This window comes from Pteropus medius, unplaced genomic scaffold, assembly GCF_902729225.1.
Source record: "Pteropus medius unplaced genomic scaffold, Ma_sr-lr_union100, whole genome shotgun sequence".
NCBI classification, from domain to species: domain Eukaryota; kingdom Metazoa; phylum Chordata; class Mammalia; order Chiroptera; family Pteropodidae; genus Pteropus; species Pteropus medius.
In genome coordinates this window covers 141372-156027 of record NW_024344378.1, presented here as the reverse complement: position 1 = coordinate 156027, position 14656 = coordinate 141372, and the positions used below count along the sequence as shown (strand labels likewise).

The 14656-nt window shown below is 58.0% G+C and overlaps 1 protein-coding gene across 19 annotated transcripts in view; it reads left to right on the top strand.

The window, feature by feature from the left end:
* Positions 1-14656, top strand: part of DIP2C (disco interacting protein 2 homolog C) — a 212566-nt gene that overhangs the window by 191394 nt on the left and 6516 nt on the right. For 18 of the 19 annotated variants that reach the window (XM_039870921.1, XM_039870936.1, XM_039870927.1 and 15 more), the window contains 5 exons: positions 3100-3268; positions 5160-5330; positions 7107-7168; positions 11406-11463; positions 13335-13409. In XM_039870921.1, coding sequence (XP_039726855.1) covers positions 3100-3268; positions 5160-5330; positions 7107-7168; positions 11406-11463; positions 13335-13409 — 535 coding nt within the window. Of the gene's footprint in view, positions 1-3099; positions 3269-5159; positions 5331-7106; positions 7169-10566; positions 11185-11405; positions 11464-13334; positions 13410-14656 lie in introns of those variants that run through there. The other variant, XM_039870942.1, reaches the window with a different exon arrangement.

Sequence of the window (14656 nt, the reverse complement as noted above, 5' to 3'; positions counted from 1 at the left end):
GTCATCTGTGTTTTTATTTTTTTAAATAGACAGTTTTAGGTTCACAGCAAATCTCAGTATAAGGTACAGATTCCCTTCATACCCACTAACCCACCACATGCACAGCCGCCGCGCCCGTCAACAAACCGCCCCGGATGGAACATTTTTCGCACCTAGGAACCCATTGACACGTCATCGCCCAGAGTCCACGTCGTCCATCAGGGTTCACTCTTGGTGCTGTCGAGAGCCCAGGATTGTGTCCCACACACAATCAGGTGATCGTTCGCAAAGGGCGAAAATAACGCAATGGAGCCAAGACAGGCTTCGTCAGACGTGCCAGAACAAGTGAGCCCACGTGCAGAAGGCGCACCCCGGCACACACCGCGCCGCCTCCACGAGGGCAGCTCAGCGCGGGCCAGAGCCCCGGGTGCGAAAGGCGAAACTGCAAAGCTGTCGCCAACGACGACGCGGGAGGACCCGGAGACCCGGGGACGGGCGGCGGCTGCCTAGGTCGCCGGACTTCGTTAAAAATCGATAGTTTCTGTTTGCAAGAAACACTGTCAGGAGGATGAAAGGACAGGCACAGACCGGGAGAAATATTCCCCAGACGTCTTTTTAATCATTTCGTTGTCTTTGAAGTTAAGATCCAAACTAGGATCGTTCAGGTCCTAGGAGTTCTCGAGAGAGTGTCTTCATTACGAGCGACCTGCATGCTCGGGTGCGGTCCCTGGAGGCGTTTCTGCCCAGCGCCAGGACAGCCACAGCGGTTAAGAAATGAAACATTCGGTGCTGGCCGGACTGGCCAGGAAAGGGCGAGGAGAAAACCCCCGAGTCGGGTTTTCTGTGTGCTCTTATCAGGACTTGCTCATTTTCCCCTTCATGTCGGCTCCATCCTGTTACGGGAGTGTGGGGAGAGGCGAAACTGCGTTTAATCTGCACGCGTGTACTCGGAAGTCTCTAGGCCTGAGCTCGACTCTGTGCTGATGGTTCTGATCGTGCAAATCATGTCTCCTGATGCATGTTCTTGAGAAAGGTAGTAGGTGATTTGTATTTATTTTTCTTCATTTTGGGGCTGCTTACGAAGTCAGATGCTGGGACAACGTGGATGCGAGAAATGGCTGTAATTAAGAGGAGTGCCATCATAAAGTGTTCCCCACGTTTCGATTCCCTGAGACCCGGGGCCCAGATGGCACGCACCGTATTTGGTCCGGGTCCTGCAGCGTGAGCCCTCGGTGCGGGAGCGGGGTCCGAGCTTTGGTGAGCATCGCACAGGGCCGTCTGGTTAAGGTGGCAGCGCTGACTCACGAGCGAGCAGAGCAATGTCGGAGGCCCGTTGGCTCTTAGGCCTGGTGCGTGGCCCCGAGTTTGGGTCCCTGGCACCGTTCCCTTAATGGCCACGCAGCAGAAGGAAGTTTTCCAGATGTTTCTTTCTTTCTGCATCATGCTGCCTTGAGGCTCCTGGTTGGAGTTGACGTGTCAGCTGCTAAGAGATGACGCTCTGATCAGTCACCAGAGGCAGGGTGCAGGCTGATGCTGCAGCACTGTGGGAAGTGACAGAGCAGGACTGGCAGACTGTGCCACGCAGCAGAGCCAGGCGCCCGCTTCCAGAGTCAGTGCTGGAGATTCCCTCCCACTCGTCAGTGTTCTCGGAGCTGCCCGCCTCTGGGACAAGGGGCCATCTCGCGGGAGAGGGGGCTGCTGTGTCATAGCTCTCCCCACCCGGGGACACCGTGGAGCGAGGGCCCTGCGTGCACGGGGGCAGCACTGGGCAGCCCTGGACATACAGCTGGACCTAAGAAGACGTTTATTTGCTTTTTGGCCCCGAGTGTGTAGTTCCTGGGAGGTTATTTTAGGAATAACACGCATGCCCCCAAAGGAAGGACGGAGGTTTGTGGCTTGCATCAGTGCTTTGTGATTTAGACATGCCTGCTGTGACGCACTTGATCTCTTGAATACCCTCAGTATAAGGTGACTTTTGGTGACCTGAACTAATTTCCTAAGGACAGATCTGAGGTTCTTAAATCCTTTGAAAAGATCACAGAAAAGGTCAATGTTTGCTGTCTTCTTTTTGACAAAAATAAAAGTTTGGAATAGAGAAATAAAGAAATGGAAACTTGCCCCCAAATGACCTGAAGAATAGTTTTTCTTCCAAGGGCCCTGTTTAAAGTAGATTTTACAAGCCAGCTTGATTTCCTTACATTTTGTCTACCAGTTTATTTTATTGTAAATAATTTTGAAAATTTTAATGTGAGATTGGCTTCATTCTAGAATAATTGGCTTTAGCATAACAGTAGTTGAGGCTTAATGTACTGTTTTATCTATATTTTTTTGTACCTACAAAATTTCTTTTACTCAAATCTGAGAAAATGATTTATCTAGGATATTTTATTATGATACATGGCATCTATTAACGTTGATTTCTAATTTTGCCAAATACTCCATTATTTTAAAGCCACACTTGCCCCACCCATCGGTCGGTGAGGAATCAAAGCTGTCACCTGTTGTTTTCCCGATTTCTCCAACCTGAAGGTGAAATTGAAGAGTGATTGTGTTTCCCTTAGTTCTGCCGGATGATTTGTTTGGATCATTCCAAAGTGAACTTTCAGACCTTAAATACTGGACAGATGGACAGAGTCTGTGTAACTGAGTTAGTCTTTGTTCACTTCCTCTGGGTGCCGGTTTGCTGAACCGGAAGTGGCACGCTTTCTCGGGCGGCTGTTTGGCGAAGTCTTGGGCTGTGTGCCCGCCTGCAGGTGCGAAGCCCTGTGGACACGTGCCCGTGAGACCTTGTTTGCAGAAACGGGCAATGTCTCTGGTTTGCCAGCCCCTGTCTAGACCCCACACATTTTGCTGAAATTCCATTCTGTGTTTCCTGCTGTGGAAGAGAACTTAGTCTGTTCATGTGCCAGCTTGGGGACAAACCGCAGTGTCACAGCTCAGATGACTCCCATGAGTGTGCAGCCTGGCAGTGAGTGTGGGTCACAATTCACACAGTTACTTTGTGCTTTTCAGAATGTTTTCATGCCCTTGCTTCCATGTTAGACTTGAAAGTTCCTGCGGGCAGAGTTGCTGGGACCGTCCCCGCCTCTCGCCCGCACTGACCCGCGTCTCTCCCTGCAGCGTGTACTCCGGACACCAGTCCATCCTCATCCCGCCCTCTGAGCTGGAAGCCAACCCCGCCCTGTGGCTGCTCGCCGTCAGCCAGTACAAAGTCCGGGACACCTTCTGCTCCTACTCGGTGATGGAGCTTTGCACCAAGGGGCTGGGCTCACAGACCGAGTCCCTCAAGGTGAGATGCCCTCACCCGCCCCCTGGGACCGGGACATTCTCAGGGTCTGAGGACAGCTGTGTCCCAGGGCACGGAGGGGGCCGCCGAGTTTAAAATGACCTTCACCGAGTCGAAGTGTAATCTGTCACCTGCAGCCTGCAAATTGTTTCCACGTGAAAACCTTGTTTTACCACAAATCTGCCCCCACCGCCACCGAGAGGCACAGGTTCAAGTGAACACTTGATGCCCTGAATCCCACGATGTCTGCTTGTCGAGTCCCGAGTCGCCTTTTTCTTTGGTGGCGAATTTGCTCTTTGGCATGATTCATTTTATCCTCACTCAGATAAAATGAACTGTTTTCCTTGAAGGTCTTGATCTGCAGGTCTGGGCCCCAAACGGGACTCATTTTTGCAACCCAGGGAGCAGTGGTTTGGTGTCCTTTATACGTGGTTGCTATTATGTGAGAGTAACATCATTTCCCTCTGCATAAACCAAGGACGTTTTGCTAGACATGTTCTCATGGTAAATCAAGTTGTCCTCCAGGTAGCTGGGCGGGAAGATCCATAGGGCCTGCTTCGATCTGTGTCTTCCACTCGGGGATGCCCAGATACGTGGGCGTCTGTGTGCACAGACCGCCTGTGTGCGCGCGTGCGCGTGCCGATGGAGAGGCGCTGCAGCTTCCCTCCTGAGTTTTGTTTTCGTTTCCAGACCTGACGTGTTAAACTTGAACGGAGAAGTAAAATGGAAGATAACTTTGGTATTAAGTCATTTGAAGTTACATGTTTATGCAAGAAAAATTTATAAAATGACATTATTACTCAGGTTCACTTGTATTCCGTGACAAAACTTCTGAGGACGTTTCTTCAACAATACCTATACATATTAACAAAATGAAATAATATCTAATTGAGTGGTTTCTGAGCACTTTACCCGTTGATTCATTTAACCTTTACAGTAGCGCTCTGCAATCGAAACTGTGATTGTCTTCCCTTTTAAAATGAAATTTAAATTACAGAGAAATTAGCAGCCTTCCCCGGTTCTCGCAGTTAATAAATGTTGGGGCTGGGTTTTGAGTCTCCGGCGGCAGGCGCAGCTTCTCAAGGCGCCGGCCACATCGCCTCCCACACCTGAGTGTGTGCGAACCATTCGTGTTGCCTGGATTCTCGTGTGTCCTGTGTAGCTGTGCATGTCGGGTCGTGTCTGTGCCCGCCTGGGTGCCCCTGCATCCCGGGATGTGTTCCCTGTGTGGTTCAGGCCCCCGTCGCTGTCCCTGTGCCCCGGCCACCTTGCAGGGCTTGAAGGAACAAGTGGGTTTGCCTTTGGTGGTTGTCTGGAGACACAGCCACTCAGCACTCACCTCGTGTTTAAACGCAGCTGCTAGTGCTCAGGAAATCGCAGCTGTCACCACAGGCAGCGTCCTTAACTCACTGGAATGTCTCAGGTTTGCCATTTTGCTCCTTTGACTGAGGTGCAGCTCGGAGTGCACTTGATCGTGCGTGAGCCTCGGAGGCAGAGGCACTTGGGTCCTGACCGTTGTTACGACCTTTGAAGTCTCATGGGATGTCAGAGGTGGCTGCCTTCGCCATGGTCCCGCACATGGCTTTCCGTCCCTGCAGTGAAAGCAGACCCCTCGCTTCTCCCCACACGGCTGTGCCCCGGGTCCGTGGCGCCCACGAACACTTCCCACCCTCCAAGCCCTGTCCCCGTCCTGTCCCATGGCCTCTGGCTGTCAGTACACTGCTCGTGACAGCCTCTGTGGCCTCTGGTGTGTGCGTGACTGACTTTCCTGCGTGGCGCTGGGACCTTGGGGTGGAGGTCTGTGAGGGCGCGGGCTGCCTGGGCGGGTCGGGGTGAGGGGACCGCACACCTGAGCCTTGGACGACTGACCTCTTACCGCCGTCCTTGCCTCCAGGCACGAGGACTGGACTTGTCCCGCGTGCGGACGTGCGTGGTGGTGGCAGAAGAACGGCCTCGGATCGCGCTCACCCAGTCCTTCTCGAAGCTGTTCAAGGACCTGGGCCTCCACCCGCGGGCCGTGAGCACCTCACTCGGCTGCCGGGTGAACCTGGCGATCTGCTTGCAGGTGAGTGTTGACGCCGGTGCTGGGGTGAGTCCCCCCTAACGGCCGCTGTGCGGTGCCCGCTCCAGCTCAGCCTGGGCCCTGGGCGGACGTGTCGCGACACTCAGAAGGTGTCTGTTAGTGAACCGCAGGCGACGGTCGCCCATGTGTCCCTTCAGTCCGCGTTCCTCCTCAGCGTTCCTGGCGCTCATCCCGTCCCGGAGCGTTTTAACTTTGGGAAGACCGGCCGCGGCCTCCCAGGCCTCTAACGTCAGGTTGTCTGGAGGTCAGATGCTAGACGAATGTTTCATCCTGCCAAAAAACCCTGTGTCTTGAAGCACTTGCCTCATGTGCGTGGACAGTCATTTCTGTGGGAGAATCCAGTATGAGGCGGGTTCGGGAGTTCGCTGCTGTGACGGCCGTTCAGGAATCAGTTATGGCTGCATCTCTGTGGCACAGAGAGGCGAGGCCACCCCCGACGACAGCCTCGCATTAGCCGCGGCTGCAAACACTTGTCTTCCCTTCTCGTTAGCCCCTCTGAGACCTGCCCTGCCCGTCCCCTCTCTGAGTTCCTGACGTGACGCGTGGTGCCGACTCAGCACAGCCTGACGGGCGGGCGGGGGGTGGGGGGTGCGTGGAGGGACGCTCTGCCCGAAGCCCTCGCTGCAGCCCACCCTCGGACACGGCAGGTGCTGGGCGCAGACTGCTGTCAGGAGTCCACCCCCCATCCAAACCCCGATCCCCGGCCACTCCACTTATGACCCCAAACGTGGCTGCAAATGACAGAGTTCTCACGCTCGTGGGCTGTCTCCTCATAGCCAGCGGCATGGACCGTCCGCGTGCCGCGTGCGGGGCCCTTCGCCTCCCCCCGTGCGGCGGGCAGGCCGCAGCCAGGACCGCACAGTGGGCTGGCTCGTCTTAACACGGGCGTCTTCGTCTCCTGTTCTTCGCCTACACATGCCTTCGGTCCAAGATCGAGATTCTCCTGAAGAACTTCAGTTTTTGAGACACATCACGAGGGGCTCCCTTATCTTTGGCTGATTCGTTTTAGATTCAGAGTATTGCATTGCCCTCCCAAGAAACACACGTCAAGTTTGGGTCTGTTATGTAGCTTTAATGACATTGCTCTCACGTGGGCAGAGCTCGCCGAAGTCAGCTCGGTGACTGTTGTGAGGGGACTCGGTGCGAGGCGGGATTTCTGGCCCGCTGGTTTGAACCAGGAGCCACACGGCTCGGACCAGAGTGCTGCCCAGCTGGTTAGAGATAAACACGCAGTCTCCGTGACCCCGTCCCAGACCAAAGTGACCTCCCTTGGCTGGAGGGAAAGCGAAGACACGAGTGGAACTCAGAGGAACAGGCTGGGTGTCGCGCGCCGCTCCCCCGGACCCGTCCCGCCGCACGTTCTGCTGCAGCGGCTCGAGCTCCAGGTGCTTTGGACACACGTAGCACGATCTCTGAGCAGACGAAGCTTCGCGTGCCTGGCACCCGGCTCTTGCCGGGCAGACGTGGTCTCGGCCACGTCAGCCTTTTACTTGGCGGGACGTGTGGCCTGCTTCTCTTCTCTGCCACTTTTATAAATGACTGACAGGCCGTGAGAAAGCCCCGTGTCACCCTGCTAAGTCCCCTTTGGAATTCGGGTCATGGGCCTGGAAGCGGTCAGCCACGGTGGAGAGCTGTGGTTCGGTGGGTTTAGTTTTTGCTCAGTTTCAGGTTTCACTAAAGAAACGTGGCCCAGCGTGGTCGGCAGCAGCCCCGATGCCTCCCTCACGTGCGTGAGCTCACTGCGCTGTGTCCTTGCAGGGGACCTCAGGACCTGATCCCACCACGGTCTATGTCGACATGAGAGCCCTGAGACACGACAGGTATGGCGTCTCCTGGCATCCCCACCGGGAGAGGGGGCAGCGCGTCTCTGCTGCAGGCCGTCCCCGAAGGAGCAGCTGGGGTCACCCCTCCCACTCGAGGACCAGGACGCCCTTTTCATTTGAGATGTGAACGGCAGGGGCTTCCAGGGTGGCTTTTTCTCGGTGTCCCTGGAGTTCGTGGCGTTTCTGCGGGCGAGGTGTCACTTCACACCCCCTAAACCAACACGTTTCTTACCTGAACCGAGGCATTCCCCTAAAGAGCTGAAATGCAGTCAAGTTACTTTCCGTGCAGCTTCCCAGCGGCCCTGAGCAGGAGTGGGGGTGGCGAGGGTGGGCACTTCCAGGGCCCCTGGGGGGCGGGGGGCCGGTGAGAAACCGACGGGACTTTCTCCCGGAGCAGCGCGGCCGGTGGAGAGGCCTGAGCGGGAGGGGCGTTCCCAGTCAGCAGATCGTTTCCGTTTGGGCTGAGGCGGTGTCCGCTCACTGTCGCTGGTGTGAGGTGACTGAGGGTGAGGACACACACTCCCACACCCCGGTCACCCTTTCCCGGCCTCATTCACGTCCCAGGTTCTTTGTCATGCGTGAGGACAGCTGCTGGGAGCTGAGGGCAGCACCCGGACCCCACACGGTGTGTGCTGGTTCCTCTCTCCTCTCCCTCAGGGACTGACAGACAGACACCGAAGCAGCCCTGTTGCACAGCACGTGTGACAGCCCCTTCCGCGGCGTCCGTCCCCAGGGCTGGGCCCCAGGTGCTCCCACAGTCTCCACAGAGCCCGTGCCACGCCCGCGGCCCTGTCCTTTGCTTGTCCTCGGCCACCTGCCCTGGCAGCTCGGTCCTGGACCTCGGTGACCCCATCTCTGTGCGCGCCTTGCTCGTGCAGCCCCACCTGGCCCTCTTTAGAAGGTGGCCCAGGATCTCCAAGGTGCTCCTCCTCCTCAGGGGTCAGGTCCCAGCCTCCCTGGCCACTCGCATCCGTGTGCACAGCATGAGCAGTCCCTGTGAGGACACTGTCCCACACGGAGTCCCCAGTGTCACTCCCGAGCTCGCAAACCCGTGTCAGATCTGCTTCATGCTGCAACTGATGTGCAGTGTGGGCTCTGGGGTCTGGCCGATCAGTGTTCAACTCCATCCTTGGTCCTTGGACAGGCTCTGTCCCTCAGATGCCCTGGGCTCAGAGAGGCCCAGTAAAACCCGCCTTCAGGGGACCCTTGAAGTGCCAGTGGGGATCAGCACTGTCACCAGGCCTCTAGTGAGCAGGAGGACTGTCCTCCCCAGGGTGAGGAGGTGTCATCCTGTGGAGAACTCATCTCTCCATCCTCCAGCACCCAGTGCTGTCCCTGCAGAGGGGACCCAGGGACAGAAGTCAGCTGGGCCACTCCGAAACCCCAGCCAGGATTGGTGAGGCAGGAGAGCCTTTTAGGCTGGTGACCTCACTGCCGTCTTGCCATTCCTGATGAAATAACAAGCTGTTGTCATCCTAACGCGAGCTGTCCAGCAGCCTCACCTTGTCACGTTTTTACAAACGGAGGGCAAGACCCTCCCGCAGAGGCCACGACCCGCTCGGCCGTCGTGCTCGTGGTACTTCATGGGCCATCTGGAGCCCAGCTCCAGTGTCCCTGAGGTGTGTCTGTGACCCCTGGTTACAGGGCAGGTCACTGTCCCTGCAGCACCTTCACCCGGGGGCCCAGTCGTCACCTATCAGGCTGCAGCTTAACTTGTCAGTGCAGCTGTGCGCGTCTGTGAGAAAGCGTGCGTGGGGCACACGGAGGGTGGGGAGGTGACGGCCACCATGGACAGACAGGTTCCCCAAACTGAATCAGCGTCTACCCGATTTTCTGCCTCTGTTTCTTGGAATGAGGGTTTGTGATTTGGTGGACGTGGCCACCTTGCACCACGAGGACTCTGGCCGCCACCTCGGGATGGCTGCAGCCCCTGTGTGCACAGCGGGAAGTGATGAGGCCGCTGCGAGACCGTTTGGTGGGCGCCGTTCGTTTTTAAAATACTCTTTACCACGAGCTCGTTGAAGACAGACTCGCGGTCTGGCCGGCCTTTTCAGTCTGACCCTTCAGCACTTGAATTTTGCAGATGGCATAGGAAACAACACCTTTTTCTTTCAAAGAAATAGTTTGGGGAGTTAGATCTTAGAACACGACGTTAGCGGAAGGTTTGAGCGGAGGCTTCCGTGGCTTCCTCGCCCCTTCTGACGTAACGAGAGCACGGAGGAGCGTGGGCGTCTTTCACGTCCTAGTCAGTGGCTGTGGAAGAGGCGCATCGGACACCACGACGCGCCAGCAGGGAGGGGTGAGGCGAGTGGAGAGGGTCCCGCTCTGTGGTCCCGTGTGTGAGCGTCACCCGTGTGCGTGAGTGGACTGTCTGTGCGACAGGGTTTGCTGGGTGGCTGCCTGAGTCCTCGCCTTGTCGTTCGCGTGGCCCTGGTCACGGCAGCGTGGGGGGCGGCACCTTCGGTGGGGTTTGCACCCACTGCCCATTCTTATCACTGAACCGTGTGTCAACGTTTGGTACCCAGTGCTAGGACGTGGTGCTCGGATGACTGTCCAGCACGGGCAGCCTCCCGTCTGCACCCCTGCCTCACAGGTCACTACCTCACTGTCCCAGCCCCACTGGGGACTAAACCGAGCCCTAGGAAGCCTGTGTGGCAGCAGCGAACAGTCAGTGTCGTGACGTTCACGAGGCTCAGGACCCACTTTCCAGCTACATTTCACACCCTGTGACGTGGTGACAAGGCTGCTTGCCTTGTGCGGTTGCTGTGATGGGGACGTGGTTGATACACCTGCACAGGGCACAGTGACAGCGCCTTCTGGTCGTGAGGCTTGGTGCGTGCGAGCTCAGAGATTGCACGTCTGCGTATCCCAGCTGTGTGCACACTCGCAGGTCGGCTTTCTAGCACATGGGGCCACGTCCAGGCGCGAGGACAGCCTTTGATTTGTGGATTAGCCGCCTTAATAGCTGGCACTGATCAGAGTTTCAGAGATCAGGAACATTCGGTGGTTTCCATGTTCCTCACGAGGTATACACGGAAGTCAGGCGACTTTAGCAATGGACAGAACTGAGCAAAAGTAAGTGTTTACGCTTTACAGCAGCCACGAGCTGGCGGGAGGTGGATGTCTAGCTCCCGTCCCCCCACGAGGCCCGCCTCCGCCACGCCTTCATGGTTTCCACCAGCCTCTCCTGACAAAGACACGGTCCCCAGTCCTCTGCCCCATCAGAATTTGGCAGAACAGCCCCCCTCACGCCCCCTGCAGCCGGCCCGCACCCCGAGGAGGGAGCGGCGAGTTCTTCCCCGCATGGCCCAGGACCCCTGGGGACATGCATCTCCCAGAGCTCTGCAGTTTCGTCACCCTAGCATGTCCTGACCCCTCTCACTTCGTCCTGTCAGGAGATCCCGAGAGAAAACGAAACCCACAGACGAGCCAGCACCGGGCACCAGCGAGCAGTGCGACCCTAAACCGAGTCTCTGAGCCTCCAGGCCCCGTCTCCTGGTGAGGGGTGCCAGAACCTTCCAGGGCCGCCCTGCTCGGGGTCCCACTCCCAGCTGATGCCCAGTGCTAGGCAGCGTTTGCGAGGCCCTGTGCAGCTCAGGAGCCTGGAGTCTTGGCTGGCTGTGCCTTCCTCTGCTGGAACCGTGTGGGGCTTGCGAGGGGCCGTCCCCTCAGGCGTTGGGTGAAGGAAGTCACAGCGGGGTCTGTGGTGCAGCTCAGGCCTGAAGGAGCCTCGGGGCCTGACGCCTGCGGTCAGCACCCAGAAGGCCCTGTGGTCTCCCAGGCAGAGCCCGCTCCTTTGTCCCAGCGACGCCTTCCCTGGGGGCACAGGCCTCGGTCTCCCCCTTTGTCTTCGCAGTGGTGTGTGTGGACGAGCAGCCGGTGGGGTCAGGTGACGAGAAATGTGGGTCGGGCCCCCCCATGGGTCCCACAGTCCCGCTGTTAGCAGCAGAGCCGCCGGCCTCATCCGGCCTCGCTCACGTCTGCGCGTGGGGCTCGGGTGTCGCCGCCGCCTCCGCCTCGTCTCCCCCACCACTGGGGGAGGGCGTGCGGCACGTCAGGGCGTTCTCTTCCACCAGTGAGCGCCGGAATGTTCTGCGACAGGGACAGAGAATCGACGAGGCCCACGCTGCCTTCCGCCGGGCGCTGTGGCTGGCCATCGCGGGCAGCGCCGGGCGCCGAACGTGGAGCGGGCCCCGTGCGAGTCACTGAGTGATGCCTCTGCTTCCCTTTGCAGAGTGCGCCTGGTGGAGCGAGGGTCCCCTCACAGCCTGCCGCTCATGGAGTCCGGAAAAGTAAGTACTGCGAAGAGACACACACCTCTGTGTGAGCGTGAGCCTGGGGGTGTGAGCTTCAGTGGGTTAAGAAACGTTTTAGAATATTTTTTCCAAAAAATTTTCTTGAACGTGGCACGTCAGGACTAGGTTTGGCCATGAGTACAGAAGCTCAGAATAACAGTGTTTTAAAGGAGTTAGATTTTTTCCTCTCATGTAAAAAACCGGTAAAGCCACCAGGGTCCCTGGCACTTCTGTCCTGTTCTGCTCTGCATCAGCCCCACTCCCAGGGGTGCCTCAGGGCCTCAAGCAGCTGGTCCAGCTCCGGCCATCGTTGTCAAGTCCCAGCTAAGCAGAAGGAGAAACAGTAAAAGGAGACAGATGGTGAGACCCAGAGGAGGCCCCTGAGCCGCCTCATTTCCCGCATGTCGTCACGTGGTGACACCAAGCAGGAGGAAAGCCGGGGACCTGATCGTGGCTCCACACACCCCTAGGCCTGGCTGACAATCAGGGCGGTTACTGTGGACACAGAGCGATCGCCAGGCAACAGCCGGGAGCCCCTGCCCCACCACCTGTGTTCCCTCTGGAAGCAGAACCAGAGACGGGCTCAGACCTAAATGGAGACCTCGTTTGTCAGCTCCCTTCCCACTAAGTTCTCAAAGCACCTCGTTGCTTCTGCATCTTTCACGACTGTCTGCGTGGCCACCAGCTGGACTCCTCCCTTCTGAGCAGCCGCTGACGTCGGAGGCGGTGATGACCGCACCCCAGCCCTTGGCATGGCCCCAGGTGCCACCTGGCCTGGCCGTCCTGCGTGGATTGCTGGACGGCAGGCCGTGTCCAAACTTGAGAACCAGCATTTGCCTCCCTTACGTGTGTGGTTTCAGTGGGATTTAAGACTCACCTATGCAAAACGTCCATGAAGACGACGACGCTCGAGGTCGACGTGCCGTAGCAGACGTTTGTCGCCTGCAGGAAAATGACGGGCGGGAGGGGCGCAGGCGTCTGGCGGTAAGGCCCAGACGGCCACCAGTGACACGCCAGAGCGGCTCCCGCCCACGCGTGTCTGGAAGCCGCCCCAGCGTCTTCGCTCCATGTCCGCCGCAGGCTCGCCCTTCATGCTCACGTGCCATCCTGCGAGGCGTAGCGTTAAGCAGACTGAAAAGAATCATGGAAATATCTAAAAACTCCTGTTTCGTGTCTGTGTGAGAAACATCCAAACCTGTAGAGAATTTTTATGAGTTTATTGGAATCAAACTGATCACGGTTGCTGGGGAGTGAGATCTCACACGCTCCGGAGAGGGACGGTTTGCATTTGGAATTAGGGAGGGGACGTGGGAAGGTTACGAGGTGGGGGGGAGCCAGGCGGGGATGGATTACAGGACAGGTGACAAGATCACCTGCTCTCCTGAGGGTAGTTACGCTTAGTTCAAAGGTGCCTTAACCTAGACACCCAGAGACAGTGGACAGGGCTGGCTCAAGGCAAAGGCGAGCCTTTTACTAAGGATGTTACGTGCCGGGGTGTGACTGTCCCCCGTGACCTGATCAGTTAGGGACTTAGGGTCAAACCACCCGTGAGGTTAGAACCCCTTTTCATCCACATTTATTTGCGGGCATCAGGCTGTGTTAAATTATGTCGTTTATCATGTTTTCGTTCAGATCCTTCGTTTTCGGGTCACTTGAACAGCTCTGCCGTTGTAGTAATCGCAGGGCGGTTCCCGCGCCATCGTCACAGTGTCACAGTGTGTGATTTTGATCTAAAGCCAAACGACTTTCCGAACAGTTCCAGGAAGGAAGGACGCAGGCACGCGGCGTGAAGGCCGGACCGGGGCTGACTGGTGTGTGGCACCTGCCTGTCCGCCTGCTCACTGACGAGGCCGTTCTTTCCCACGTAGATACTTCCGGGGGTTCGGATCATAATCGCCAATCCAGAAACGAAGGGACCGTTGGGAGACTCACACCTGGGCGAGGTGAGTTAGGGGGTGGCCCCTGGGACTGTAGTCTCTGAGGGCAAACCCACTCTCCTGCTGTGTGCCTCCTGCTCTCGGCCACCGGCAGACATGTCTCCGCTGAGCGCTGTGTGCGTTCTGGTCACACTGCCAAGCTGGGAAGCGGCTTGAGGTAACATGGGAGCTCAGGACCACAGGGCGGAACTCCTTACGAAAGTGTGCTCGTTCCCGTCAGAATCTCTGAGAGCACAGTGGGGGTCCTCACTCCTCAGCTCCTGTGTGTTTTCCACGAGGCTGCCATCTTCGGGGGGCAGGCTGTTGGCAGAACAGCGATGGGGGACCTCACAGGGCACCATCTGCCGCTCGAATCGTGCCGGCAGGCCGGGCAGTGTGACCGGCTCGTCGGCCATTGGCCGTGACGCTCTGCCCTTTGCTCCCTGGCGTGTGGGGAAGCATGCTCTCGCCCCCACGCCGCTCACCACACGCGCAGGAGAAAGCTGGCCACGTGCCTCTCCCTGACAAGCCTGCCCCCTCCAGGGAGGTCTCTAGGGCATCAGCGGATGTGTCCCCTTCCGCTCTCCAGGGCCGAGCCTGCCCGGTACGGGTGTTTGAGCTGCACACAGCTGCACCCAGGCCTGCCGCTGTGGCTGACGTTATGTAAGAAACACAACCAGCGCTCTTTCCCGAGTGACACACACGGGGACACACGTGCATGGTGTAAGGGCGTGGACCGGTGGGCTGAGGCACCCCCCTCGGCCTCACACCACACTCCCCGCCCCTCCTAGGGAGGGTCAGCTTCAGCCCCTCCCCCGAATCACCCGATCACACGTGGAGGTCGGAGCTGCAGTGACACAAGCCCGTGCAGATTTTACTAGATCCATCCTAGACACGAGATGGGGCGTCGGGGCTGCGGCCTGACCCCGGAGAGGGCGCCCATGGGGGCTGCCTCCAGCGTGGCCGTGGCCAGGGCCTGTGAGCAGTGCCAGGTGGCTTCCTTGGTGGGAGGGTGGGGGGAGATGGTACGTCAGAGCAGAGCATAGCGTCCGTCACCCCACTGGGCGCGTTCCAGATCGCTTCTGGAAACGGTCGCTGCGTTCCAACGAGCCCAGAGAGACGTGCGGCTCTGCTCACCGGATGCGTTTCTCTTTAAAATCCTCGATCGACCTGCTTCACCAGAGCTCCCCGTGGGGGGCGGGCAGTCGTCCCTGCGGCCACGAGCTTGCCAAGGCACCTCCGTGTCAGTCAGCTGTGGCATCTGTGTCTCCCCA